The sequence below is a fragment of the Mustela lutreola genome, chromosome 1 (genome assembly GCF_030435805.1).
Source record: "Mustela lutreola isolate mMusLut2 chromosome 1, mMusLut2.pri, whole genome shotgun sequence".
In the NCBI taxonomy this organism is placed as follows: domain Eukaryota; kingdom Metazoa; phylum Chordata; class Mammalia; order Carnivora; family Mustelidae; genus Mustela; species Mustela lutreola.
Window position 1 is genome coordinate 221,724,644 of NC_081290.1, and position 27,279 is coordinate 221,751,922.

At 38.6% G+C, this 27,279-nt stretch overlaps 1 protein-coding gene across 18 annotated transcripts in view; it reads left to right on the plus strand.

The window, feature by feature from the left end:
- The window catches only part of DLG2 (discs large MAGUK scaffold protein 2), a 1,588,988-nt gene that overhangs the window by 858,241 nt on the left and 703,468 nt on the right, over nt 1-27,279 (plus strand). For all 18 annotated transcript variants that reach the window (XM_059187674.1, XM_059187632.1, XM_059187635.1 and 15 more), the window contains one exon: nt 7,645-7,698. In XM_059187674.1, the coding sequence (XP_059043657.1) occupies nt 7,645-7,698 (54 nt within the window). The remainder of the gene's footprint in view (nt 1-7,644; nt 7,699-27,279) is intronic.

A 27,279-nucleotide genomic window follows, 5' to 3' on the forward strand; every position in this document is an offset into this window, starting at 1 on the left:
GAAAAGTCTCTTTGGTTCCAGGTCTCCACTTTTCTGTTCCTTACTCTGCAATTCTGTACCAAAGATAGAGGTACCTACCTCAGCCTACTTACTTGTGGCCTTTAGGATACCATCTCTTTTCTGCAAAGTATTATACTACCTTGTATTTTAAGGGAGGATCAAGCAGGTATGTTAATACTTCAGTCCAAAGGGATAAAAGATTAATGGTGTGTTTTCAAGGATCCATGAGGGAAGTCGTGTTAACTAGCACAGACTTCTGGAAACTTACCAAACCCAAGCAAATGTTTTGTGATTGTTTATGAGTTACCCGCATAGGAACCAGACTTCCAGGTTGGACTCTCGGTGCTGTTGTCACCAGCTAGACGGCCTGGGGGGCAATGGGTAACACCTTGGTGCCTCAGTTTTCTGTAAAGTGAAGATAATCTGATTTATATTATTGAGAGTTCAGGCAGGCAGAGTTGAATTGAATTCAGGCCAAAGATGAATCTGCCATTTTTTCCCATCATCCTTTTTTAAAATTATGAAATATTTATTATTTGTTTGTTTGTTTGTTTGTTTCAGAGAGACAGAAAGAGTGCCTGTGGTGGGAGGGACTGAAGGGAGGGGAAGCAGACTGCCCCTCTTTTCCCCCAGTGTTCCAAGCTAGGCTGATAGCTGGTTGGGTAGCTATCTATGCATTTTGTTAAATGTTAGGCAGAGGGGCCAAGGTCTTTGCTTTGTCCAGAGTTGTTCCCCTGAGACATCCTGCATCATCATTAACCTGCAAACAATTAACTGTTCATTCACCCCCCACCCTGTTATTGCCTGAGTGTCCTTACTGGTGTACATGGCAGGGTTGGGGGTAGGCTATATCACTGAAGGGTAAAGGCAAAACAGGGTACAGACCAGAACCACGTGGTGCTACTATTGGTGATGACTCAGAGCTCTCCTGGATCAAACTGCATGCACTCGGTTGGTCTTGTAGAGAGAAAATATGAAAAAGAAAAGAAAATCCAGGAAAACAAAAACAGCCACAGTAATAAATAATATAAACTTACATCTGTGGAATATCTCTCTTTTCGCTTCACATGCATTATTTCTCCAGCTAACTTCTCGGGAAATAGGTTAACTGGAAAACAGTGTTGTCCCATTTTTTAAGTGGGGGTAAGGGACTTAGAAACCCTCTGAGAATTGGAGAATTGAATCTGAGTCAGTACGGTGAGGAATTTCTCATCAGACAGTGAAAGAGGAGCCAGCAACTTGCAAGACAGAAAAGAACTGCATTCCATCATGTAGCCTGGAAAAAATCAGCAGAGGGAATCAGGAGATGGTAGTGGTTAATCAGCATGAGATCTGGGGCTAGAAAGATGTGGGCTTGAAACCTGGTTGTGGTCCTCTTAGATGTGTGATATTAAGCAAGTGACTTAGATACTTGGAGCCTCCCTCCCTTCCTTTCTTCCTTTCTTGTCTTTCCAAATGGAAACAATAATGTTTTCCTTAAAACATTTTGAGAAGTAAATGCACTGATGCATCTTAAGTATTTACCAAAGCCTTGGGAACATAATAGTAATTTAATATATGCTTAACAGTTTATTCTTGTTCTTGTTGTTGTTGTTATCCTGTCTTCAGTTTTGATATTAAGTAATTATGAGATCTGGGGCATGCCACCTACTTTCTGTTTCCATTTCCATATTTACAAAGTGAAGGTAGAATTAAATGACCCTTTAAGGTCTCAGCTTAAAGTTTTATAATTCCAGAGTAGATTTGTTTCTTTTGTTTCTCTCTCACTCTCATTAATGTATCTTTAATAAGTTATTTATCAAAACTTTTTCTTTGAAGCTTACTCAGAAAAATCCTGATTGAGTCAACTAAGCTATGCCTGTGCCATTAACCTGTTCATATGATACACAAGGGCCCAGTAACTGGGCCAGAGTGAGGTGGGGAGGGCTCTGGCCCCAGCCAGGATCCACATGGATATATCTAACTTTGTTTTGAGCTGGCCTCTGACTTGTTAGTGAACAGTGAAAGTTAGAATCCAAAGAGCTCTGGTAAAGTCCAGTTCCATTCTGAGAGGCAGTAGAGCACAATTATCAAAATTAACTCTGAGCTAGACTGTCTAGGTTTGAAGATGGTCTCTTTACCATATGTATGACCTTGGGACAATTACTAACTTCTGCTTCTCCATTTGTGAGCTGAGAATAATGGTAGCTGAGAATAATGGTTCTGTAAAGATTGAATAAATTAATTGATGCAAATAGATATAAATGCTTGACCTTATTATTATCCACCCCAGTGTTAATTCAGAAGGTCCGGGGGCGCCTGGGTGGCTCAGTGGGTTAAGCCACTGCCTTCAGCTCAGGTCATGATCTCAGGGTCCTGGGATCGAGTCCCGCATCGGGCCCTCTGCTCAGCAGGGAGCCTGCTTCCCTCTCTCTCTCTCTGGCTGCCTCTCCATCTACTTGTGGTTTCTCTCTGTCAAATTAATAAATTAAAAAAAAAAAAAATTCAGAAGGTCCGGGTGTGGCTGGGTCAGGATACTCTGAGATTTCAGAGTGATGATGCTTACGGACAATTGCAGGCTCCTGGTTAACCCTTCATGTAGGAGTAGGGCCCTCCCTGCCCTAAGGATGTGGGGCTCTAGCTCAGCAGATTATGAGGCAGGAGAGGGAAGATAGGGTTTCATGTCTAGTGGAGAACAAAAGGTAGGAAATTGAGGTAGAAGTCTCCCCCACGCCAATCATATCACATTTTTTAAATTTCCAGAATGCCAATATAGTGGAGGATTAGGGGGAAAACTTGAAACAAAATAAAGTTATCCTGAGTTCAATCCTTAGCATACCAACTCAGTATTTAATGTTAGAGATCTCATTTCAGACCTGACATGGGTGGTAACTCCAATATTCTACTCTGTGGTTAGAATGAGGATGCGGTCTGATTGGGGCTCAGCCTAATGTGTGAATTGTGTGTGTGTGAATTGTGAAGCTAGACTATTAATAACTTTGTAGCAACTGACCTTAGCCAACTACTTTCTACCTACCTGGAACTTTGGGGATCTTTAGCTGTCTCAGGGAAATCACCTGCATAGATTCCATTGTGTTTCAATTTGTCATGCCATACCATATATGAAAGTCACTTATAGGACCTGTGTTATTTCTTGCACACACAGGAGACTTGGTTTTTAAGCCTGAGAAGATAAACCAGAGATACTGTGCCCCAAAAGCAGCTGACGTGTTATTCTTGCCATATTTTACCTCCTACTTGTTTTGGCTTGACAACCACTTGCCTTCAACTTGCCTGTTCCAGGTCATTTGAAATCCCTGCATAGTTCCTAACCCATCCGTGTTACTTTCAGTTTCTGCTGTATTTAGGTTTCTTGACTGTGTGGATTTCTCTCCTTTTCCACTTTGCTTCTTAAAAGTTTAAATAAAGACCCAGATTCAATCTTGTGACCTTCTCACTGGTTAACCTACACTGGTCAGATGGAAGCTTCCCAGAGTGTGATCTTTGGCTGACTGGCTGTTGTGCCTTCCTTGCCTGTACCTTGCTTGACCTGGCTTCCTGACTATCTGACTTAGTGAACACTTTCCCATATATGTCAGAAGTATTTCTCAAATCTAGCACTTAGCAAATATCAAGAAATAACCACATCATTCAGAATCAGTGAACTGGGGGTACCCAGGTGGCTCAGTGGGTTAAGCCTCTACCTTCGACTCAGGTCATGATCTCAGGGTCCTGGTATTGAACCACATGTTGGGCTCTCCATTCAGAGGGGAACTTACTTCCCTCTCTCTCTCTCTGCCTACTTGTGATCTCTGTGTATGTGTGTGTGTCAAATAAATAAATAAAATCTTAAAAAAAAGAATCAATGAACCCCTTTGATAATTTGCATTCATTCTGTAAGATTCTTTTTTAGTTACATTTTCTTGGTGGCAAACAGTAGGAGCTTAACTTTTACTAGCATAAACAAAGTTATTGATAAAATTTGAAGAGGGCTGTAACTGATGAATAACTTGATCTAACAACTTAAATTTTTCAGTGTTCTCTCTATTGGCTTCTGGCTTCTCTACAATTAGCTTCATACTTCCTTCTTGCTTTAAACTGACTTTCTCCATATAGAAGAGAATGTAATATAAAACGCAAACCATGTATATCGCATAGTTTGGGCCGCCTAAGAGAGATTGATTTTCTGCTAAGTCACCAGTTTGATTTAGAGGTTCAATTAAATAGAATACCCAATATAGAAGGAGATTGTGTATACAGCAGGGCAGTACACATTGTAGAGATAAAGCTTAGAGGAACAACAAAAGTAACTAGGGAATTGGTTGGTATTAAGAATCTGAAACCACACTTGATCAAACTGGCATGGACTCACATGATTTCAAAAGTGAGAAAATCAACAGAAGCCAGGATGACCCAAGGGGAGATCTGAAATTAACAACTGGTGAGAAGAGCACACTCATGGGCCAGACTTAGAGTTTGACTGCATTCTGTCACCATTTGGGATTTTTATTCTCTGCTGATACGTGCCATTGAGAACCTTAAGGATTCCAAGAAGCTTCTGTGAAAATAGTCTGGAGAGGACTGTGAGGGTGCTGGAGCCAAGATATGGGAGATCTGATCTTCTGAGAGCCGGATGTAGCAGCCCAGTGGGATACAAAACAGCAAACCATGACATCTCCTTGGTGATCAAGCCAGGGGTTTGCCAATGTCAGTTGTATGTGTTGTGTCTGTGGATTCACATGTTCCATACATTCTGTTTCTTAGTGACTTTAATATATACAGGCATTAATAGGGGTTCTGGACCTTTCTAAGTACCAGAAAGGAGCAATGAGCTTTCCACATAATAAAGATCGTACTTTACAACATCTAGAATCAGCAGTTATGGAATAATCATTATTTTGTAAAAGCTGGACAGTTAAGAAATAGGGGTGGGTTAAGGAAAGAAAGTGACAGTGGATATTGGAAAAGTGGTCACAGTCTTGTTGGTACCAGAGGAGATTTTGGAGTTATTCTAGAAATGTTCTACTGAGCTTACAAAGAGGCATGAGGTCCCTTTATACCCACACCTATACTTTGTAGCTACATTTAGTCAATAATTCCTAAGTACTTAATGAGATCCTTCAGTTTACCCAAGTGCTGTGAAGAATTCTAGGGAAGTATACAATCCTTGTCACTTTTTAAATATAGAGTCCGATTAGAAGAACCAAATCTACATATATGAAACAGAAAATAGTAGCATAAACAGATGAAAGTGATAAATGGCATCATGTAAGAAAGGGGTTTCCATATAAAATTTATTCCTAGACAACATTAATGTAATCTGTAACAGGAAAAACAAAAGTAAGATGGGTTGAATTCAATTGATGCATAGTTATTGATTATACTGTAATAGATAATAGGGGAAAATATAAATATTGGGTGTGATACTTGGAAAGCTTTTAGTCTGGTCAAGGAGACAAGGCCCAAGTGTTTTGGGTCATCCTGGGAACCAGTTAGAAAGCATAGAAGAGAGGGAGTCAAAACTGAAACACAGACTAGGAGGACAATACCAGTGACCATTCAGGCATCACCAGATTGCTTTCAATGTCTGGCATATGCAAGACCTTACAGCCTGCTGAGTGGCTTTGCTTTGCCTCAGTCTCATATACTGCTCTAACTAGAGATCTTCAATCACTGCAGGACACTTGCAATGAGCCACCTAGATAGGGTGGAAAAATGGATTTTGAGGTCAGAAAGGCCAGTGTTAAACCTAAGCTCTCATTTTCTCTGAGCCTCTGTTTTCTCATTTATAATGTGGGTATAGTGATAATGATGCTTCATAATAAGGTTTTGTAGAAATTAAAGAGGATATGTGTGCATATTCTTGTACATGGACAAGTAATATAAATTTAATAAATAGTGCTTCACGTGGTCTAATCTTCAGTTTTCTTTAGTGCAATTGTAGCCAACAACATAGCATTAAAATCTCTAGCATATAAACTGTTCACAAATCATTTGGTAATATAGTCTTACAGTAGTTCATCTTTAGGGACAGTAATAATATTTAACATTGATTCTGAAATTTAAGTTTACAAAGCACATGAAATATATCACCTCACTTATTCTTCAAGCAACTCTTTCAGAAGGTGATCATCTCCATTCCCATTCTACAGAGAAAGAAAAAATGAGGCAAAAGGAGTTAGTGTAATTGCCCCCAGATCATACCATCAAGAAGTTGCTCAGTCCTCAACACATATAATCAGGAGGTTTCCAAACCAAACTCAAGCCCAGGTTTTCTGACTGTAAGCCTCATGTTCTTTTCCCTACACCACAGGCCCATAAGCACTGTGTGTGTATGTGTTTGGGGCTGGATGTTTTTGTTTTTGTTTTTGTTTTTGTTTTTTTGGTGGGATCCAGTGGAAACTGTCTTTCTCCTATTCACCCTAAGGTACTTGCTTTTAGGAGTTAATGAATAAACTGTGAACATCTAGCTGACCCACCATGTAGATATGTAGACCAGGGTCCTGCTCTTAATGCCCAGTGTGTTGTGTTAAAGCATGGAATTTTGTTTTGTGAAATCTGCTGGATTGCCATTTGTTTTATCATTCTATTAGGATTCCACAAGCACAGATTGACATTAAAAAGCTGTTAACTCTGTTAATTCCAGAGGGCACAGCTAATGAAATGTCCCAAAAGTTGAGCACTTGCCAAAGCCACCGTGTCTTATAGGACCGCTCTCAATTAATCATGATGAGAGTATTTCCTCTATCTAAATGAAATCTGCAATTTGGGAAGGAGATTAAAGATCCTGCAGGGAATGAAGGAGAAAATGCTGTGAAAATTCTAGAAACTAGAAAATAAAGATAGGTCTACTCAATATTCATGAAGTCAGATTGGTGGATGCAAATAGATTGCAATCTCTTATTTGCTAATGACTTGGCTTGTAGCACTTCTGTATCAGTTTTACACAGTTTCCTGCTCAACTTTAAAGAGAATGACTGCAGTTTGTACTAATTTCCTTTAAAAAAAAATTTTAGCATACCCAATGTGACTTTATGCCATCTTTGATGAATTTTTAATTTCCTCTTGAAGGATTTCTAAGGTATGTGTTCAGAAATGCATACATGACCAAAGATAGGATAAAGAATACATAATAGGTAAGCATCTATAAGATGTCAATGAATGACTTGAGAGGAAAAAAAAAAAAAGATGTCAGTGAGTGAACCTATTTTCAACATATTCTAAAAAGGCTGTTTAAAGAGAATGATTACAAATGCTGGCTTGGGTTTAAGTTTGCTGCCATGAGAGAGAAGTTAGATTTACTTTGTACAGCTATTTTATAAGGAAATGCTATACGTTTTTAGCTGTCACCCAATTTATTAGAAATTCTTACCTCATATGCAGCTCAAATCCTCACCTCCTACTGTTGAGCAGAATTTAAGAGAAAATGAGTAGAAATGCAACTGCTTACTTCATTTCATCATGTAGCAAATGTAGCAAACACATATTTGAAGGAGGAGGTTGCAGCAAACTCCAAGGTATTTCACGTATCCCCCAAAACCCTGACACAGTGCCTGTACAGTTCCTCAAGAAATGCTTTTGAACTCTGTTAAATCCGTTTAACGGATCCTATCTCAAAATAGACAACTTTTTATTTAATTTGTTTTTTCTGTTTCTCTTTTTCAGGCCAGCCCTGCTCCTATAATTGTCAACACAGATACTTTGGACACGATTCCTTATGTAAGTAACATTTTTATAAGATTTTCTTTACAAATTATGTTAGAACTTAATCAGCTAAATATAAGATTCAGTACATTTTCAGTTTTACCCAATCCAGATAATCTGAACTGTATAGAATGAGTTTTTTGAGTTTTGTTTTGATATCTGTTAAATCTCAGCTTAGTCATGCAAATAGTTACCTCTTTCATTCACTGTTTTCTAAAGGACACATCATGAGAAAAGGAAAAAAAGAAGTCGATTATATTCAAATAATGTTCGTTTCCTCGGTGTTTTCCTAAAGAAATAATGAATTGCTTATAGAAGAGATGGATAAACTTTTTTGGGTCTCTTAGTAAAGGGATACTCAAATCAATTTCTGTGGCAGGGCTTAGAACATAAGTAAGCTATCAGTTAATATTTAATGAATTTTGCTGGGCTTCTAATGAGAGTTGTAACAAATTTTGGTGAGGGGTGGTCTATCTATATATAATGAGACCTGTGGTTTTATGAAAGCCTGAAGCATGAGATAGGTGTGAAGATCAAGCAGAGCAGTTAAGCTTGGGATTCTGTACCTGAAATACGCCACTATAAGGGCCAAACTTCTTGTCAACAAAGTCTGGCAGGGGCAGGAGAGATTGGCACATAGCAACAGTCCACAATGTGGGTAAGTGGTTGACATCATGGAGGCCCAACAAGGCTTCCTGAGCCGCCCTGACTAATGGATAGAGAATAGTGATCGGGGAAGATGCAACAGACACAGATGCATGCAGAGAGAGACTTTGAAGCAAGGAGAAGGACTGCAGGGATAACAGCTGAGAACAGATTCCTAGTCTTTGATTAAATGAATCAAACTAGTGAAGCAACTGAAAGAGTACCTGACGCAAAGGAAATGCTTGGTAAGTATCAGCTATTCTGAATCTCAGACCCCCACTCAACCTCAAATGCCTACACAGAGCAAGTAACTCAGAAATACATGGGGCAGGGGGCGTGGGGACGGTAGGGAGTAGAGAGCACGTGGCCTTCCAAAGGGGGCAGCTGCTCCTTGGCTCCAGTGGGTGGGACCAAGGGGGAAATGAGGACCAAGTGCTGCCAGGTCATCCCATTTTTCCAGAGAAGTTGTAAATTTGAATTTTTATGTAAAAGTTTGGAATTTTTAAATATAGGCAGCTGATTTACTGAAGTTCATACATGGTGTGCCGAAGTGTGTCCAGTCCCGAGGCTGCCCTTTGGGAGGTGTCTGCCTCAAAGGAACTGGAGATCCTGAGCAGATCCTCCAAGCCAGGACTCACCCCCAGGGGAGCAGAATGCTAGAACTGGAGTACAAGGTTGGGACTTGATTACAGGAACAAGTGACTAAAACTGGGACACGGGGTCCGGACAAGAATAACAGCAAGCTTGACTTGATGCTGACTCACCTGAGCTACTGACGAGGGCTTCTTAAATCTTTCTGAACAAGAGTCATTTAGGGTCAGACAAGAAATGGGTTAAAAGCTCACTGGTAGGAATCAGCGGCCCCAGCTGAGGAAAGAAAAGGACTCAGAAGCCAGCAAAACAATACATTAAAGACACATAGAATCCACTATTCTCTCTCTTACTCTCCCTATCTTCCTTCATTTATCAAACATTTATACCGGGATTACGGTACATCTGACACTAAGCACTTGACAAATATTAACTCGATCCTTAAAACAACCCTGTGAGATAGGTTCTATTACTTTCTCTATATTACAGGTAAGAAAACTGAGTCATAAAGAGATTAAGTAACTTTTTCGAGTTTGCATTAGTGGCAGAGCCAAGAATGAAGCTGGGTAGCCTGGCTGAAGAGTTTCAGGTTTTACTTAACTTCTGTCATGTAGTTGCTTGTGTTTCCTCCTCCCCTCCCTTATTTTCTGCCTCGCCACGTGGGAACAAAGCATGCTTTCTCCTCTGCCATAGGTGGCTTTGGGTGGAAGACAACTTATCACAGAGGTTCCAATACCTTTGGGGTACGGATCTGTGTATATTAAGGAATTCTGTATCTATACTCTAGTTAGTTTTTTGCTATATCCATTGGCAAAAGCAGAGGATCAGTGCTTTAAAGTAGGCATTACACAGAGACTTGATTTTGTAAGTAGGACTGCTTTCTTGTGGTAGATCTGTATTATTTCAAAGCCTTCTATTAAGATTCTCATGCCTTAACTGCCAGATGCCCTCATGTACAAATAATTTATCAATAGAATCTAAGGCTTTTGTGTAGACATGCTTGGTTAATAACCCAACTAATCAGCTAGTACAATCAGCCACATATAACAAATTAATCAAATTGCTTTCTATTTCCCAAATATCGACTGTACGTGACTTCTTCATGGCCTTCTTCAAAGGGCCTTTTATTTTTTAATCTTTTTTTAATTGTGTTACGTTAGTCACCATAAAATACATCATTAGTTTTTGATGCAGTGTTCCAAGATTCATTGTTTATGCACCACACCCAGTGCTCCATGCAATACATGCCTGCCTTCATACCCACCACCAGGCTCACCCATCCCACCATGCCCCTCCCCTTTAAAACCCTCAGTTTGTTTCTCAGAGTCCAGGATCTCTCATGGTTCATCTCCCCCCTCCGATTTTTCCCCAAGTTCAATTTTCCTTTCCTTCTCCTCTCCTCTCCTATTCCTTATTTTTTAATCTTTAATATTTTTGTACTTAATGAAAACCTCTTTGAGCTTCCTTAAGAGTAGGATCTTTAGAGAGGTTTACTGAGTAGCTCAGTATGGTGAAAATGTCCCAAAGTGTCCCCTGGCAATGTGTTCTTCAGCAACTCATTTAATTTTTCTGGATCCAAATTAATCTTTAAGACAGGAATTACAACACCTACCTCAGAAGTGGGTGTGGGGATGAAATGAAATGATGTATGCAAAATCATGCTTTGTTAACTTCTGGTTCATAGGTGTTTATTTATAACTTTATTTAAATAATAAAAACTTATTAAGTAACACATGCTAGATCCTGATAGAATGGTAAATATGACTGTCTTTCCCCATATGTGAGTACATCACTTATTAAAAATGGCAGACTTAGTACATAGCCATTAATGTAGATATACTTTGGGACTTGGCATGGGTCCAACTCTCCTCTTTGTTCCTGACTCACTGGGTAACCTTGAACAAATCACTGTTCCGTTGGCAGGCTATTTTCTCATTCCCCAGTGCTCTATACTTTGTTTTCCTCTTTTCTTTCTCATGTTCTAGTTGTTCACATAATTTCAGATCTATTTAATGAAAAAACGATCTCAGAGCTCCCCAGAGCATTTCAGTCATGTTGCATAAGAACATTTCCTTTTTTAAAAAATATTACCTAAATGACAAATTTTAACATATATTACCATCTTTCTTACAAATAATTTAATTGCAAGTAAACATATTAATTTTGCCAATTAGCAAGTTTGATTTTAGAAATACATTGTCCTCATGGAAACAATTCCTTGGCATGCATGCAAACAGCATATGAATAGAGGAAATCTGTGGTCAAAGGACATTTTTCATAAAGGCACAAAAAATATTTAAAGAGATATCTGCCCTTTTTTTAGGACAGTAAGTTAAGGGTTATTAGAGCTTCTAAAGTGTCTGCCATTCACAAAGAAGGGGTCAGTGAGGTTCTTATGTAAAAATGCTTCAAATAAACTCATTCCTGCATGATGTCATGATACTGTAAAGTTTTGTAAAGATATTGAATAGGACCTTACTTGTGGTACAGTACCCCCTCTCTTGCAAAGCTGGAACCCCTACATGAAGATTAAAATCATTCAAGGAAAAGCAAAGAAAGAAAAAGCAAATTACTATTTCAACACTGTAGTTTACATTTTTCCCTCCATATTTTTATTATTCCCTATTACATGTTAAATATTATCTTATGATAGATGCTGAAAATACTTGTTCTTAGAGAGTTCTGGGGGATCGGAGCCTGCATATGATCTGTATGTCTACATCCCTGAAGACTGACTTAGTAAAAAGGTAGCATGACGCCCTCTCAGTACTCTGCAGCCAACAGACACGGAGGCCTCCTTCTCCTGACATACTTTGCCCCTCAGTAGACGTGTCAGACTCCTATACTGAACAGCATCCAAACCAACCCCAGTCTTTCTACTTTAGAAAAATAAAATTGAGCAGAGAGATTCTAGGATCCTTTTCTCTTCATTCTTCTTCGGACATCATTTCATAGTGGTTATATTTTGACTTGTTTTCTGGAAATATGCTGTGGGAAGTGGTATACTCAAGAACGATGAGTTTTAAATCTTGTTAAGGAACTTGGGATCCAATGAGTGCAAACCTCTCATTTTACAGATACAGATATTCGAGCCCAACCAGTAAATGGTAGAGTGTGGTCTATCATTTACTTTTACTCCACATAAGAGTCAGGTTTTGGTGGGCAGCCAATAACCACATAATCAGTGGCTCATAACAATAAGTGTTTATTTCTCCCGGAAGTGTGTGCTGGTTGGCTGGGCCAGCTGCTTTAGGCTGCTGGTTACCAGGTTAGCAAGGGCATCTCTGCTTCACGTGTTTCATTCCGGGGCCCAGAGTGGGGACAGTACTACCCAGAGGATGTTCTTTTCATTGTGATGGCCAAAGCACAAGAGGACAAGCCCAGGGCACAAAGACACTTAAAAGCTATGTTCACATCACTTTACGAACACCCCACAGGGCAAAGCAAGTCATATTGCCAAGTTCAAAGTAGAAGAAAGAGTGACTATTTGCTAAATGAAAAATAAAGTTACTATACCAAAGTCTTAAATAAAAGGGCTAAGAATTTATATATGTTTTTTGTAAGGAAAGCAGGTACAAAAGAACGAATCTTGTGCTTTAAAAATATTGACAATGATAATACATAAAAATATATATAATATATATAAAATATATTTAATATATATATAAAATATATAAAAATAGTAGGTCAATGATAATAAACAATTGAAGTGTCAAAGGGACCTGGTTCAACTGATATGGGAAGTGAGTGTCTAGATTATTAAGGATGTTTAAGGGAAACTATTGAGATATAAAAGAAAACTCTAGCAAGTACTGACAATATAATGACCTTCCTTTTCTTGGAGACACTTTGTTGTCTGAAACTTTGCTTCCAGAAGTAGAAATAATAATGGAGACAGGAGATTTGTTCCAGAAATTCCAGTACTGACACTTGGAAAATCTCCCAAGAAAGTGAGGGAGTAAGAGAAGTAGAGGAGAGAAGAAAGATGAATTAGGTAACAAAAACAAAAACAAACAAACAAACAAAAATGAAAAGGTCCTTAACAGTATCACTCACTGTATTTGACTTCCAAGATCATTTAAACAAAAGCTATTTGAAAACAGACATAATATCCTTAAAGTATTATCAAGGAGGTTTTTTTAAAAAGATTTGTTATTTATTTGACAGAGAGAGAGAGCACAAGCAGGGGCAAGAGCAGAGGGAGAGGGAGAAGCAGGCTCCCCACTGAACAAGGAGCCCAATGCATGGCCTGAGGCCAGGATCCCCGGACCATGACCTGAGCCGAAGGCAGACATGCTGAACCAACTGAGCCACCCAGGCACCCCAATCAGCGAGATTTTTGTAGAGAACTTTGAAAGTGAAAGTTCATTGGCCGCAGACATGACTTCACTTCTGGGACAGAGGACCAGAATGTGGTCTTGAGGGAATAAAACAGCCCAAGAGAAGCTGACAGTAGAGGGAAGAGTATTGAGAAGTGTGGGGGATAAGAGAAAATAATGAATGATGTGGGTTCAGGGACATAGAGGAACAATCAAATTAGCAATGAATTTCATTCCAGAGCCAAAGAATGGGCTTGAAACTAAGAGGTGTTGTTAAGCAAGGTTTAAATGGCATTTCTGATTGATTCCAGCAGCAGGAAGCTGGGGGTAAGAGCTCTCTGAGGAGGAAGTTGCTGTATTGCCGAAGTGGGATGACCAAGCACTTGGTCACAGAGCTGGGCAGTTAGACATTAATTCCTCTGAGTCACTTTGTACAATAACAGGCCCTTGTGATTCAGGCTACTATTCACTCTTAATTGGATAGTTCTCCAGAATTACCCATGAAGAGAGAGGAAGCAGAATTATGTTTGTTTCTTTGAACCATTTAATTGTGATTAATAAGGTTAAAATATTTTAGAAGACTTTGCTGATTTTAGTACATTTGTCTTTCAGCAAACAAGTTTATTTGTTGTGTTTTTTCCCCCTATGAACACTGGTAAAATTATATTGTTGATGTTTTTATCTGTTGGGAATATAGTATTATCTAAAACTAAAAAATCCTTACCAACCAGAAAACAGATTAATTTTGGCTTAAACTGTGCCCATGAGACAGTAAGACTTTAACAACAGAGGTAAAGCTATCAGTATTTATTCTAGATTCAACCCTAGCCAGTCTAAATCCATTCCTTAGCTGCCACAATCAGCAGATCCCCTGCACTTCCACCTGTTGCTCTACTCTGTAAAGGTAGAGATAGCACATGATAGCACTTTTCAAACATTCGCGTGCATCAGAATGACCTGAGATCTTCAAATGCAGATTCTGATTCAGTTGGCCTGGGATAGAGCCCGAGAGTCCTCATTTTTTATTAGCCTCCAGGTGAGGCTGATGTTCAATTGTACACCACACTTTGAGTAACAAGATTGTACAAGGAGAGAGGCTAGGATTTGGATTCAGGAGTGATTAGGTTCTGAGCCCATCTCTGACAGTTAGAACTTGGGTGGGTTTTGTTTAAGTCAAATTATCTATCTAAACCTGTTTTATCATTTGTAAATGGGAAAAAATAATATTTGCTCTGCAGGGGTTGTTATGACTACTCTTTCTAGTATGTAGAAGGTGGGCTTAATAAATGTTCATCACAAGAGTGAGGGCGATGGTGTGCCTTTGATAAAATGGAGCAGTCCTTGGTTCGAGCTGGGACTACTGAGTCCAAAATGCAGATGTTGTATCTTGTTCAAAGGTAGATCCCGTAGGGGTTATGCTGATCCATTGGCCTACCTACAACTAGATCATTGCTCCTTTAAATGGACTTTTTAACTAGCAACAATTGTTATTACCTGGGACCTTGTGAATTCTATGTTCACAGTATCTCCCTTTGGAGACCTACTAAATCACAGTCTGTATGTTTAACAAGAACCCTAGTAATTTATTTGCATATTAAAGTTTGAGAAATATTGATCAATATGACAGAAACCTCTTTTGGCTTGGATCCTCTGTGTTTGTTCTTTCACTACACCTTTTGGCTTACCCTTGGGGCAGCTGTCCCTTTCACTCACCACCTTAAACATACGCATATTTGTATGAAAAAGGATCAATCCAATACAGCTCAACAAATTGACACAATTACCAACTACCTTGTCCTTGCTTCTAAACCTGTATTCTCCAAGACAGCTACAAGTCTCATGTAATTATTGGAATTTAATTAAAAGAATATAAAAGGAAAAAATTCAGTTTCTCAGTTGTACTGGCTACATTTTAAGTGTTCAACAGCCAACATGGCTAGTGGGTAATGTATTCAGCAGTGCAGGTATAGAATCCATCATTCCAGAGAGTTCTAAGGGACAAAACTGTTCTAGATAATAAATAATAAAAAAAAAAAATAGAATTTGGGGAAGGAGCTAGGGTTTATCAAGGGACCACTGTGTTCTACGGGTGCTTTATATGTATTATCTAATTAATCATCAAAATTATCCTCTCAGCTTTTGTGAGTTGCTTTCATTTCCTCCTTTTTAGAGTAAAGTATTTTCAGATTCTCTCAGCAGTTATATATAACTCTCCTAGGGAGTTGTGTGCTATGTTCATATGAAAGACATGGAGGCGAATGCCAGCAATTACTGAAAGCCTTCTAAAGCCTTCAGCAATTCAAAACAAAACGAAAACCAAACCAAAAATAAAACAAACAAACAAACAAAAAAACAATAGTTCAGTGATTCATCATTTTCTTTTTGTGAGATTATAAAACTATCCAGACTTACATGGATCTTTTAAAATCACAGGATAAATAGAAAACCTGACCTATTTGCCCATTCACAATCCTACTTTCATTTTTCCTTCCTGGGGTGGAGACCTTAGAGAAGCCTTAGAGAAGGCTGTTTGCTGGACGTTTGCTGGCTACTCTATGGGTAACTCCTCAACCATTGGGAAACCTCTACATAAGCTGGGTGGGGACGAGAAAATATAGCAGTTTCCCAGGTGGAGTATGTGACTGATGGGTGAGAGTCACCACACAGGCCCTTCTTTCTTTTTGGGCAAAAGAGCCACTTTTGGTCCAAGAAGCTCAACCTGGCAGAGCAGGTTTAAGAACAAGGGAAAATAATTCTGAGAAATATTTAATATAATTTCTCTTTATAGAACTGCTACTCGAGATCTGGTCTGTGAACTGGTAGCATCAGTTCTTTCCAGGCAGGTTATTAGAACCGAAGAATTTCCCGCTCTACCCCAGATGAATAGAATCAGAATCTCAGGGGATGGCCAAGGAACCTATGTTTTTACAAGCATCCCAGGTAAATCTTATGTACACCGAAGTTTCAGAGATGTAGTGGGGATCCCAGGAAGCTTCTGGATCCTGGACTGAAGTGGCGGTAAAGGATGGGATAAGAAATACTTTATAGAAGAAAGACAAAATAAAACCATAGGGATTCACAAAAGTACAATGGTAATACATTTAGTGTTAACCTGAACCAGCATTTAATCTTGCTGGTGGTAGTGGTGTTAAATGACTTAGGATGCTCTTTAACAACATTGACTTTCACAGTCTAATAGAGTCTAGTGGGCAATCCTTAGTTCTGGTAATGCTATTAAAACCCCCTTGCCATTCTCTGCCTGACTCATTCCGATACATTCTAAGGGATTCAGCTTAAATAATGCTTCTGGGAAGCTGAGGTTAGATGTGGTGCTCCTAATGTGTGTTTCTACTTCAGATTCATCCCTTTGGAAAAAGTTGTCACACTGCACTGTAACTGTTTGATGCCCAGTATCTCTTTCTAGAGTCTAAACTTCATAAGCATGAGAAAACTTGCTCCATTTTTATTACTGTCTTACCTCTATAACCAGACACATTTTTTGCTAGGTTGGTTGGAGGCTGAATGAATAAATGATTAAGACGTGAAGAAACTGCTTTAAGAGAATATGGTATAAGGAACAATCCCACTTGAGGAAGTCAACCTGGCTCTTAAAGATAGAGTAAGATGTTTTCAGGCTGGGTATGGAAAAGGCATTCCAAGAAGGAACTGTATGTACAAAGGTCAGAGGCCTGGAAGCTCATATATAGTGATTTCCGTGAGGCAGAAACACAGAGCAGTTAAAGAGTATGAGGTTGGGAAGGCAGGGTTCTGTCTGACTTTGAAGGCCTTCTTTGCTTGATAAGGGATTTAGACTTCATCCTGTAGGCATAGCCAGAACTATCATCTTCTCATATATTTAGAAATTTATAGACACTTTTTTTACCATTATACCTCTATGACCTTGGTTATGCCTACCTCTGTAGCAGGTACCCTGAAATATATGTTGAATAAATAAAGCCAAGAAACAATATTGATCACCTAATGTCTCAGACCCCAGCCTTTCTGGAGTCTTTCCTATACTTTATCTCCTTACCTTTGTTCACTCTGTTAATCAGCCCAGAATATCATCTCCTCCACATACATTTTTTTTAGAGATTTTATTTATTTATTTAGCAGAGAGAGAGAGATCATAAGTAGGCAGAGAGGCAGGAAGAGAGAGAGGGGGAAGCAGGCTTCCCGCCAAGCAGAGAGCCCAATGTGGGGCTCCAGCCCAGGATCCTGAGATCAAGACCTGCACCGAAGGCAGAGGCTTAATCCACTGAGCCACCCAGGTGCCCCATCCACACACATTTTTTAAGATCTCATTGAACTGCTACCTCCAGCAGGAAGCCCTCATTAATTCCTCTATGAAAAGTTTATGTCTTCTTCCTCCTTGATTTCATAGTATTTAACTTACAGGGGATTGCCTGCATTAGTGAAAAGAGGATGGATTCTGGGTTTGTTGTTTTTGTTTTTTAAGATTTGACTGATTGATTAATTTGAGAGAGAGAGAGAGCACAAGCATGGGGAGTGGTACAGAGAGGGGAGGAAGCAGGCTCTCCACTGAGCAGGGAGCCCCACACAGGACTCAATCCCAGGACCCTGGGAACATGATCTGAGCCAAAGGCAGATCCTTAACAGACTGAGTCACCTAGGCACCCCTGACTCTGTTTTGGTATTTGTTTGTTTGTTTGTTTTTTTAATTCTACCATATAGTAGCTGAGTAACCTTGGAAAATTAACTTCTTAGGCCCTCTTCCCTCATCTGTAAGTAGAGAGAATAGTAACTCTCTTGCATGGTGCATTATAGTATATATGTTCAGTTATAGTATATATAGTTCATATATAGTATATATGTTCAGTTATGTATAACAGAGAGCAAAATAACAGTGCTTTTGCAAGATAGAAATATATTTCATATATAACAGCCTGTAAGTCAATGGTCCAGAACTGAAATATCTGTTCTGTTCCACAAGTTCTTAAAGAGATGGGACCCAAAACCTTTTTCTTGTTGCTCTACCACCCTTGGGCATGGCCCTCGGGTGTATAGTCACCATGATGACATGTCAAGGAGCTCGTTAAAAGAAGTACAGAGTGATGAGCTTGGTTTCTCCATTTAAAACATGATTTCCCTTTATATCTCAAGAATTAGAACTTAGGTGCAAAGCCACACTTAGCTGCAGGGATAGATGGTTACATGTAATACCTATTGCTTGCAGTTCTACTACAGAGAATTAACCAAATGAAATAAAAACACTAATTCAAAAAGATATGTGCACCCCTATTAATAAATAAAAATAATGAATAAAAATTAATGCTCTAATACAGCATTATTTACAATAGCCAAGATATGGAAGCAACCTAAGTCTCCACTGATAGATAAATGGGTAAAGATGTGGCTGCACACATGCACGTGCACACACACACACACACACACACACACACACACACACTGGAATATTACTCAGCCATAAAAAAGAATGAAATCTTTCCATTTGTAGCAACATGAACGGACTTAGAGGATATTATGATAAGTGAAATAAGAGGGAGAAAGACAAATACCTAATGATTTCACTTATATGTGGAATCTAAAAAAAAAACAACCACTAAAAAAACAAAAACAGTCTCATGAAAAGAACAAACTGGTGGTTATCAGAGGGAAGGTGGGGGAAGGAATGGGTAAAATACATGATGGGGTTAGAGTACAAATTTCATTATAAAATAAGTCATGGAGGTGAAAAGTACAGCATAGAGAATCTAGTCAATAATACTATAATAACATTGTGTGGTAACAGATGGTAACTATGCTTATCATGATGAGTATTGAGTAATGTATAGAATAATTGAATCATTGTGTTGTACACCTGTAACTAATATAGCATTGCATGTCAACTGTACCCCAATAATAAATACTTTTTTAAAAAGCCTTACAAAAGCAAAAGATAATCCCTGTACTGTCTTGTCTTAAAACTGGGTGTAGATCACAGAAATCCAATTATTTGCCACACTTTGTAGTTCCTTTCCTGCAGAGACTAAATTCTCATGGATCATTCTAACCTTGTTTCTTACCTTATGCCAAATATTGTAGTACTCTAGTGAGTTGGAAAGCCCATTAAATTTGTAAGTATTTTTGCTGTAAAAAAATATTTTTTCTTTCTCACATATTTTGAAAGAAAATGCAGGCAGCATATATGATAATGGTTAGTTGGGTGAGATCAAATAGAAGAAGAAGAAAAGAAGAGTGATCATTTAGTAAAAAGCAAAATCAATAATGGAAATAGAGTAGAATAATATAGAGTAATGCCTTGAAATATATTATGTTGCCTCAATTTTAAGTGTATTACTGAAATGAACCTAAGAAACCCTATTTTGGGGCACCTGGGTGGCTCAGTGGTTAAGCCTCTGCCTTAACCCACTCAGATCATGATCTCAGGATCCTGGGATGGAGCCCCACATCAGGCTCTCTGCTTGCAGGGAACCTACTTCCCCCCATCTCTCTGCCTGCTGCTCTGCCTATATGTGATCCCTCTCTCTGTCAAATAAATAAATAAAATCTTTAAAGAAAAAAAAAAACCTAATTCAAACTTTTTATTAAGAAAAGAAAGCAGAAATACTAAAACATCATTTTCCTAGGGCATGAGGAATTTTATGTGATGCTTAGAGTACTTTGTAATCTTGCCCCTCCCTTGTTAAATTTTGTTGAGCTTTTAAATGCACTTTTCTACACTGATATTTTTTAGTTACCAATTCTTGGGAGTTAACTATAGTTACTTATTCTCTGGGCAACTGGACAGACACCTTGTCTCTATGACTATTCCATTATAAGTCCTTCCTTTAGTGCCACACATCACTATTTGAAGTCACTGAAAGCCTCTCTCCTTTGCTATTCATCCTTTTTTAGTTCATCTTCAGGATACAGGCTCTTTAAAAACTAAAAAACAAAACAAAACAAAAGCTATCTTTCTCTTAGTGCCCAATTATCTTTTTGAGGAGTCTGTGATATTGGCTGTAGAGATTGGTATCGTCTGGTGGGCATAAATTTATATCCTTCTTGGTCTACCTATGAGTCCTGTGACACTGGGCAAATGACCTAAATGTTCTATGGCTCAGTTTCCTCACATATAAAATGGCATAATATCAGCTACCTCATGGGTTTGTGCATTAAGTGAATTATTGAATATGAAGCACTTAATATCAAACCTACCAACATAGCAATCAATTATCTCTGATCTCTGATTTTTTTTTTTTTTTGTAGAAGAAATCAGTCTTTAAAATAATTACATTTTGAGGAAAAAAAAATTCTTGATGATTTTGTTTTCAAAAGACCCAAGTGATTCAGTCCCCCTTGTCTATAACAACAGGGTCTAAGACAAAGAGACGTTGTCCCTAGTCAGTTCATACTGGGAGCTCTCTACCATGTGGCTTTCAGTGGTTGGCTCCCCTAGTATGTTCTCTTTTCTAAGTGTATCATATCTTGGCCCTAAAATATTTTCCTTCAATTGTCACTTATAAGCTCCAGGTTTGTTTGAATATTTGAATAACAAAATGAACCTTCTTGAACTTTTCCTTTAGTGAAAAAGCATAGTTGCTGCTTCACAAAGAGCTTTAATAGCAGTTTATTTTGACTATCCTGATTTCAACTGAGTGCTCTAAATTATCTTGCGCCCAGAGGTGTATTATTTTGAAAATTCAGGAGTATAAAACTCAGAGAATATCGGGCTAATGAGATATCATAGGAAGGGAAAATAGTCAAGAAATAACAAAGCCAGATAGGTCAACCAGCATGCTGACAGCAAACAATAGCCATTCATAATCAGTATCTCTTTAAAGATAATCTTGGGAATTTTTTTAATTTTTTTTTTTTTTTTAATTTTTAGCACCTTGCTAATAGTTTTCCTGATACCCTGAAGCAGTAATTCTCCACCTTAGCTGTTCATTTTCTTTCTTGGTGTGCTTTAAAAACATTGATGCCTGGATTCCAGAAACACAGATCCTTTCTTAATATGCCTAACAATAGTCTGGGCCTACACATTGGGGTGTTTAAAACCTCCCAGGTGATTCTTTTTTGCAGCCAAGTTTGAGCTATAAAATGGAGAGAGTTTGAGCTATTTGAACTGAAATTATAAAAGTAGACACCAACACTTGCATGCTAATTATTTTGGGGGGTGGGGAAGAGCAGTAACCGTCATATGGACTCTGTCATAAATCATCAAGAATATTAAAGTATGTAATGTTTCTAATGCATGTGAGTCTGAAAAGACCTTGCCATGCAAGTGTTTGGTTTAGTGGGCTCATTATAGGTAATAAACTGAGCTTGCCCCCTGTTAACTTGGAAATAGACACAGTGACTGTTTAACAAAGCTGTCAATGCAAGGCGCATGCCCCCAGGTACAGACATGATTGAGTTAACCAAACGCCCCTCCAAGGGTAGTTCTGCTGACACATGTCACCATTTATGAGCTGTAATTGGATTAATTAAAAAAAAAAAAAAAAAGAGGCATGGTCTGTGTTTGATCAGTTTGCCTGTGGGTCCCCAACAAAACTGGAAAAAGAAATTTGCCGGCCAGACTAATGCTAAAAGCTGGTCTGGCATTGACCTTTACGGAGGTCGTTGTAGTAACCTAAGGCTCAATGTAATTAGAAACAATCAAATATCTGGCTCCGTTCGGGTCCTTCAGAAGCTTTCCCTGACAACCCATCTCACTGAGCTTTCCCATTCTCTGAATGCCTATTGCTCCTGCCTTACGTCCACAGTCAAAAGTATATTTAATGACAGTTTATTTGATGGCAATTTGGTTTAATAAATGTCTGCTTTCATGATGAGATGATCTGGCTTCTTTGTTGACATGGCCAAGAGCATAGGCTTGGTTTCCCATAAAAGTGGCTCTTGGATTAATATCAGCACTGCCATTTCACTATGTGAACTTGATGTTACTTAAACTCAGGAGCTTTAATTTCTTATTTGGTAAAATGGGGAAAACTAGGAATATCTCATACTACTGATAAGAGCCTGATGGGAGTAATTTCATACATGGTTTAGTAAATGTAAGAATAACAATAGTTCATAATTGTTGCATTGTATGCTAGGTACAATTAAGAATTCTTTACATATGTTAGTTTATGCAGTCCTCACAATAACCCTGAGCAATGCATTGTTATCTCCATTTCACAGGTGAGGAATCTTAGGCAAAAAAGAAATCTTTAACTTGTCCAAGGTTACACAGCATGTGGTGAGGGACATTTAGTAAGAACAGCGTTATGCTACCCTGCCTCTCAGTAGTTGTAATAAAATTTAATTTGCTGAGTTACTCACTTAAGAGACTGAAGAAGACACTCAAAGGAAACTAAGGTCAAACACAGGACTGTTACACACCTCATTAACAAAAGGTCAAAGAGCTACAGAAAGAGGGAGGTTGTTCAGAATGTGGTAAACGGGAAAATTACAAGTATACAAAACATGTTGTTAAAGTTAAAACTCATGCTGGGAAGAGATCTTAGAAGTAGCATTAGTGATGTCATTGTGTGTAATAAATAATAAGTAGGAATCGAGAATGAATGCTTTAGGACAGATTGGATGAAAGTGAGGAACAACATGCTTCCATGTATGTTTTCCTTTTAATTCTCAAAATATTCATGGAACAAGCAGTCTTTTTTATAGCTAAGAAATCTGAAAGATGCTTTGAGGTCATGAAATTCATGAAGAAAGTGTCATTAGTAAGTGCCAAACTGGACCCAAGTCAGGTCTTCTGACCCCTCCCAACTAACCAGCTGTGTCATTTGTGACAGGTTTTTATGGGCACTGCTGGAGCTCAGCTTCCTTGTGGTCTGTTACTGAGGGACTTCTCATGTGATGGCTTTGGTTCCTTCAATCCTGTTTTTAGTTTTTAGTTTTATGTATGATCTCTGAGTTCTATACTGGTATTAGGTATTGTGATTCACTCATACAACAAAAGGTTTTGAGTGGTCACTGTGTGTCAGGCACACTTTAGTTTAATTAATGGGAACGAAACAAAATTTCCACTCTCATAGAGCTTACATTCTGGTCAAAGTACACAATAAAAAAAAGGAAACTATAATAAGAGCTCTGAAGAAAACACAGCCAAGTGCTGTGATAGGACTGGTGGGTGTGTGGTGGGGGGGGGGGCAGTGGCTTCTTTAGAAAAAGGATTTAGAGAAGGCTTCTTGGAGGAAGTGATATTTAATTTGCAACAGAACACGAGAGAGCCAGACCTGCAAAAATCTTTCAGTGTTGCTGTTTTTTTTTTTTTTTAATTTTCTGTTTTCCCCCTTCCTATTTCACAAAGCCTGACTTCCATCTGCATTTTTTAAATTCATTTTCCTTCCTCCTTCATTCTGTGTCTTGCTGAATAACATCACCATTAAGTCAACTGTCCAAGCTATCTCATTTCTTCTAGTCATCCTGACTTCCTCTGCTTCACATCCCTGCCTTTATGGGGTTACGAATTCTTACATAATATGTTTGCTAAATATCTCTTATCTCTGTCCCATGTCCTCATGGTTAAGGAAGGCCCTTAGGCCTGGCCTCTTCACTCTCCAGGATTCCTGCCACTGCCTCTGAACCTGTTTCTTTGTTTCTTGCTTTTCCTTCTTTGAGTTCACATAGCTCTCTGAGTTATTTCTAAAAACCAGTTATTGTCCTGTCATTTAACTACCTAAACTGTTAATGGCCCTGAAATTGCCACACAAAATCTAAACTGCATAGTGTGATACAGCAGGCTTTTTACTGGTGCCTGTCATCCTTTGTCCCCTGTCCCCTCCCCATTGCTTTTCTGCAGTACACCCTGTGCTCTCACCACACAGAACATCTCCTAGGCTCCTGAACATCCTGTATTCTGCGTAATTTTTATGCACATGTTTGTTTTTCTTTGGTTCCCCCTCTCCTTTTGATCCCCTTCCTTTCCTTCAGTAGCTGCTTTGAATGCCACATCCTTCCTGAAGCCCTTCCATATTTTTGTACTCGTCACACTAAGAATTAGGGCAAGTGGTATACAAATCCCAAGATAAGAACAGCAAAATCAGGGGAAAATCATTTTCTTTCGCATAAATTGAGTTGAAAGTAAGGCATGGTGCTCTATAGCTTAAGACATCCAAAGTCAAGGGCGCCGGGGCGGCTCAGTGGGCTAAGCCTCTGCCTTCGGCTCAGGTCATGATCTCAGGGTTCTGGGATCGAGCCCCGCATCAGGCTCTCTGCTCAGCGGGGACCCTGCTTCCCCCTCTTTCTCTCTGCCTGCCTCTCTGCCTGCTTGTGACCTCTATCTGTCAAATAAATAAATAAAATCTTAAAAAAAAAAAAAGACATTCAAAGTCAATCTGCTTAATTCTTCTAGCATTTTAACACCAGGATTCCTGTTTCTCAATCACTTCATGGTTCAACTGAGACTTTAGCTCCAATCATTGTATCACATTTCCAGCAGCAGGAAGTGACATGAAGTAGAGTATTTTGCCTGTTTTTAAGGATACTTCCAGAAATTACACACAAGAATCACCTCCTTCATTGATCAAAAATGGTCATGTGGCTACAGCTCGCTGAGGGAGGGAGAGTGATTGACTTTTCCCAGGGTAACAATATCTAAGGAGAAGAGGAGAGTAGATACTCAGAGGCAGTTAACGGTCTCTGCTCTAGTCACTCTCTGAAGAGCATTATTAGTATTCAGTATGATTTTAGTTTTTATCTTTCGAGTTCTCATCCTTCCAACCTGACTCTCGTGCTATGGGATAGAAAACAACTATGTTGCCTTCTTGGATCTGGACATTATCTTTGTCTCTACCATATATTTCTAGGACCATTCATCTCCTTGTTACCCTTTCTATTGAAGGTTTCTAATTTGTCTGACTATTGTACACTTTTGGGAAAATGCATGAATTTTTCCTTTAATTGCAGTGATCTATTTCAGTCCTACTTCTAATTTATAAGTGCTCTCCTTATGCATCCCCTACCCTTTGGAATTGATCTTGTATTCAATTCTTTGCTCACATATCTGTTCCCAACTACAGCATACATAGCTCCTTAAGCATATATAGACTCTGAATCTCCAGGACCTAGAAAATGACCAGAAAAAAAAAATATCACAGACTTTAATGCATTCTTGAGTCAATGAATGAAATGTACAACCAAGGTACATATTCAGTCATTCATTTCATAATTTTACAAACATTTTTTATTAACAGTATATCAAATATCAAGCAGCAAGCTGGATGCTGACATATCATGGTGAATGAGGTAAACATTGTCCATCCCTCATGGAGTTTAAACTCACGATGAGAGGGACAGACAGCAAACAAACAGAATAACTTTGGTTTTGAAGGAGAATAATACAAAGGGGGAAGAAAACCAACTGCCTGAAATTCTTTGGGGCTAGTAGCAGGGCACATTTCAGTTATTTACATACATATTTAGGGATGCCTGGGTGGCTCAGTCGGTTAAGCATCTGCCTTCGGCTCAGATCATGATCCCAGGGTCCTGGGATTGAGTCCTGCATCAGGCTCCTTGCTCAGCTTGGAGCTTCTCCCTCTTGCTGCCACTCTGCCTGCTTGTATGCACTCTCACTGTCTCTCTCTCTCTCTGACAAATAAATAAGTAAAATCTTTAACAAAAACATATTTAGTTCTTATTTTTCTGTATTCCTCATGAAAAAATAGATGAAGAAATTTCTTGCTATATCATGACAAATTCATGCCTCTGAGTATAGCTACCACCAAGAGAATTGTTAATTAGCTGCTTTTTTAAGTTCAATGACTTGAAAAATTATAACATGCCAAGTTTTGGATGTGGATGGAGATTAATGTGATTGTTGACATTAATGGCTTAAAATAAATTATGGTGGTGAATTAAACTCAATTAAAATTTGTAGGATGTTCATCTCTGTTGACTGGCTAAATGTTTATAATGAGAAACCTTTAATTATTCATAAAAAATTATACTAGGTGCTCACTCAGTACTGGGTAACATATAAAATGTTTTATATGCATTAATTAATTTAGTCCTCATGTCAACCATTTTAGTTTGATACTGATATTATCTTCACTTACATATTAAAAAAAAAAAAAAAAAAAAAAAACAACTCACAGAAAAAGAGGTTTGTTTAAGTGGCCAGAGTCATGTAGCTTCTAAGAGAAGGAGACAGCACTAAAACCCAAGCAGCATCTGTGCCTCTACCCTCTACCCTTGTTACTCAAAAGGGTAGACCTCAGACTGGCAAAATCAGCATCACCGGGCAGCTTGATAAAAATGCAGACTCTCGAGCCCACCTCAGACCTACTGAATGTGAACCTGCATTTTAACAAGATCCCTGATGATTCAAATGCATATCAAAAATGGAGAAGCACTGCCTTAAGCCACTATTCTGTAATGCTTTATAGGATCTTACAATGGGAGTTACTTGATTTTTTTTAATTTAATTTAATTTAATTTTTGTTTAGAATGAACTTTCTTTTTTTATTTTTTATTTAAGTTCAATTAACCAACATATAGTACATCATTAGTTTTTGATGCAGTGTTCAATGATTCATTAGTTGCATATAACACCCAGTGCTCATCACATCCCGTGCCCTCCTTAATGCCCACCACCCAATAACCCCATCAGCTCACATACACAGTGGAGTATTACTCAGCCATCAGAAAGGATGAATAGCTATCATTTGCACTGACATGAATGGAACTGGAGGGTCAATCAGAGAAAAACGACTACTATATGGTTTTACTTATACATAGAGTATAAGGAATAGCACAGAGGACCCTAGTGGAAGGGAGGAAAAACAGAACAGAAAGAAATCGGAGAGGGAGGAAAACCATGAGAGACTCTTAACTCTGGGTAACAAACTGAAGTGGTTACTTTCAAATGCTAAATATATATTTAGTTCCCTTTGTCACTGGGCCAGACACTTGTATCTTCCGATAGCCTCAGCAAAGTAAGATATGAAACCATCCAGCCCACATAGGTATTCCCTCAGAGAATATACACCTTGCATTTCTTATGTTCTATATAATGGTACTATATCCAATCTGAGAATGTGGCTACTTGTTGAGGTTGAATTAAAATATT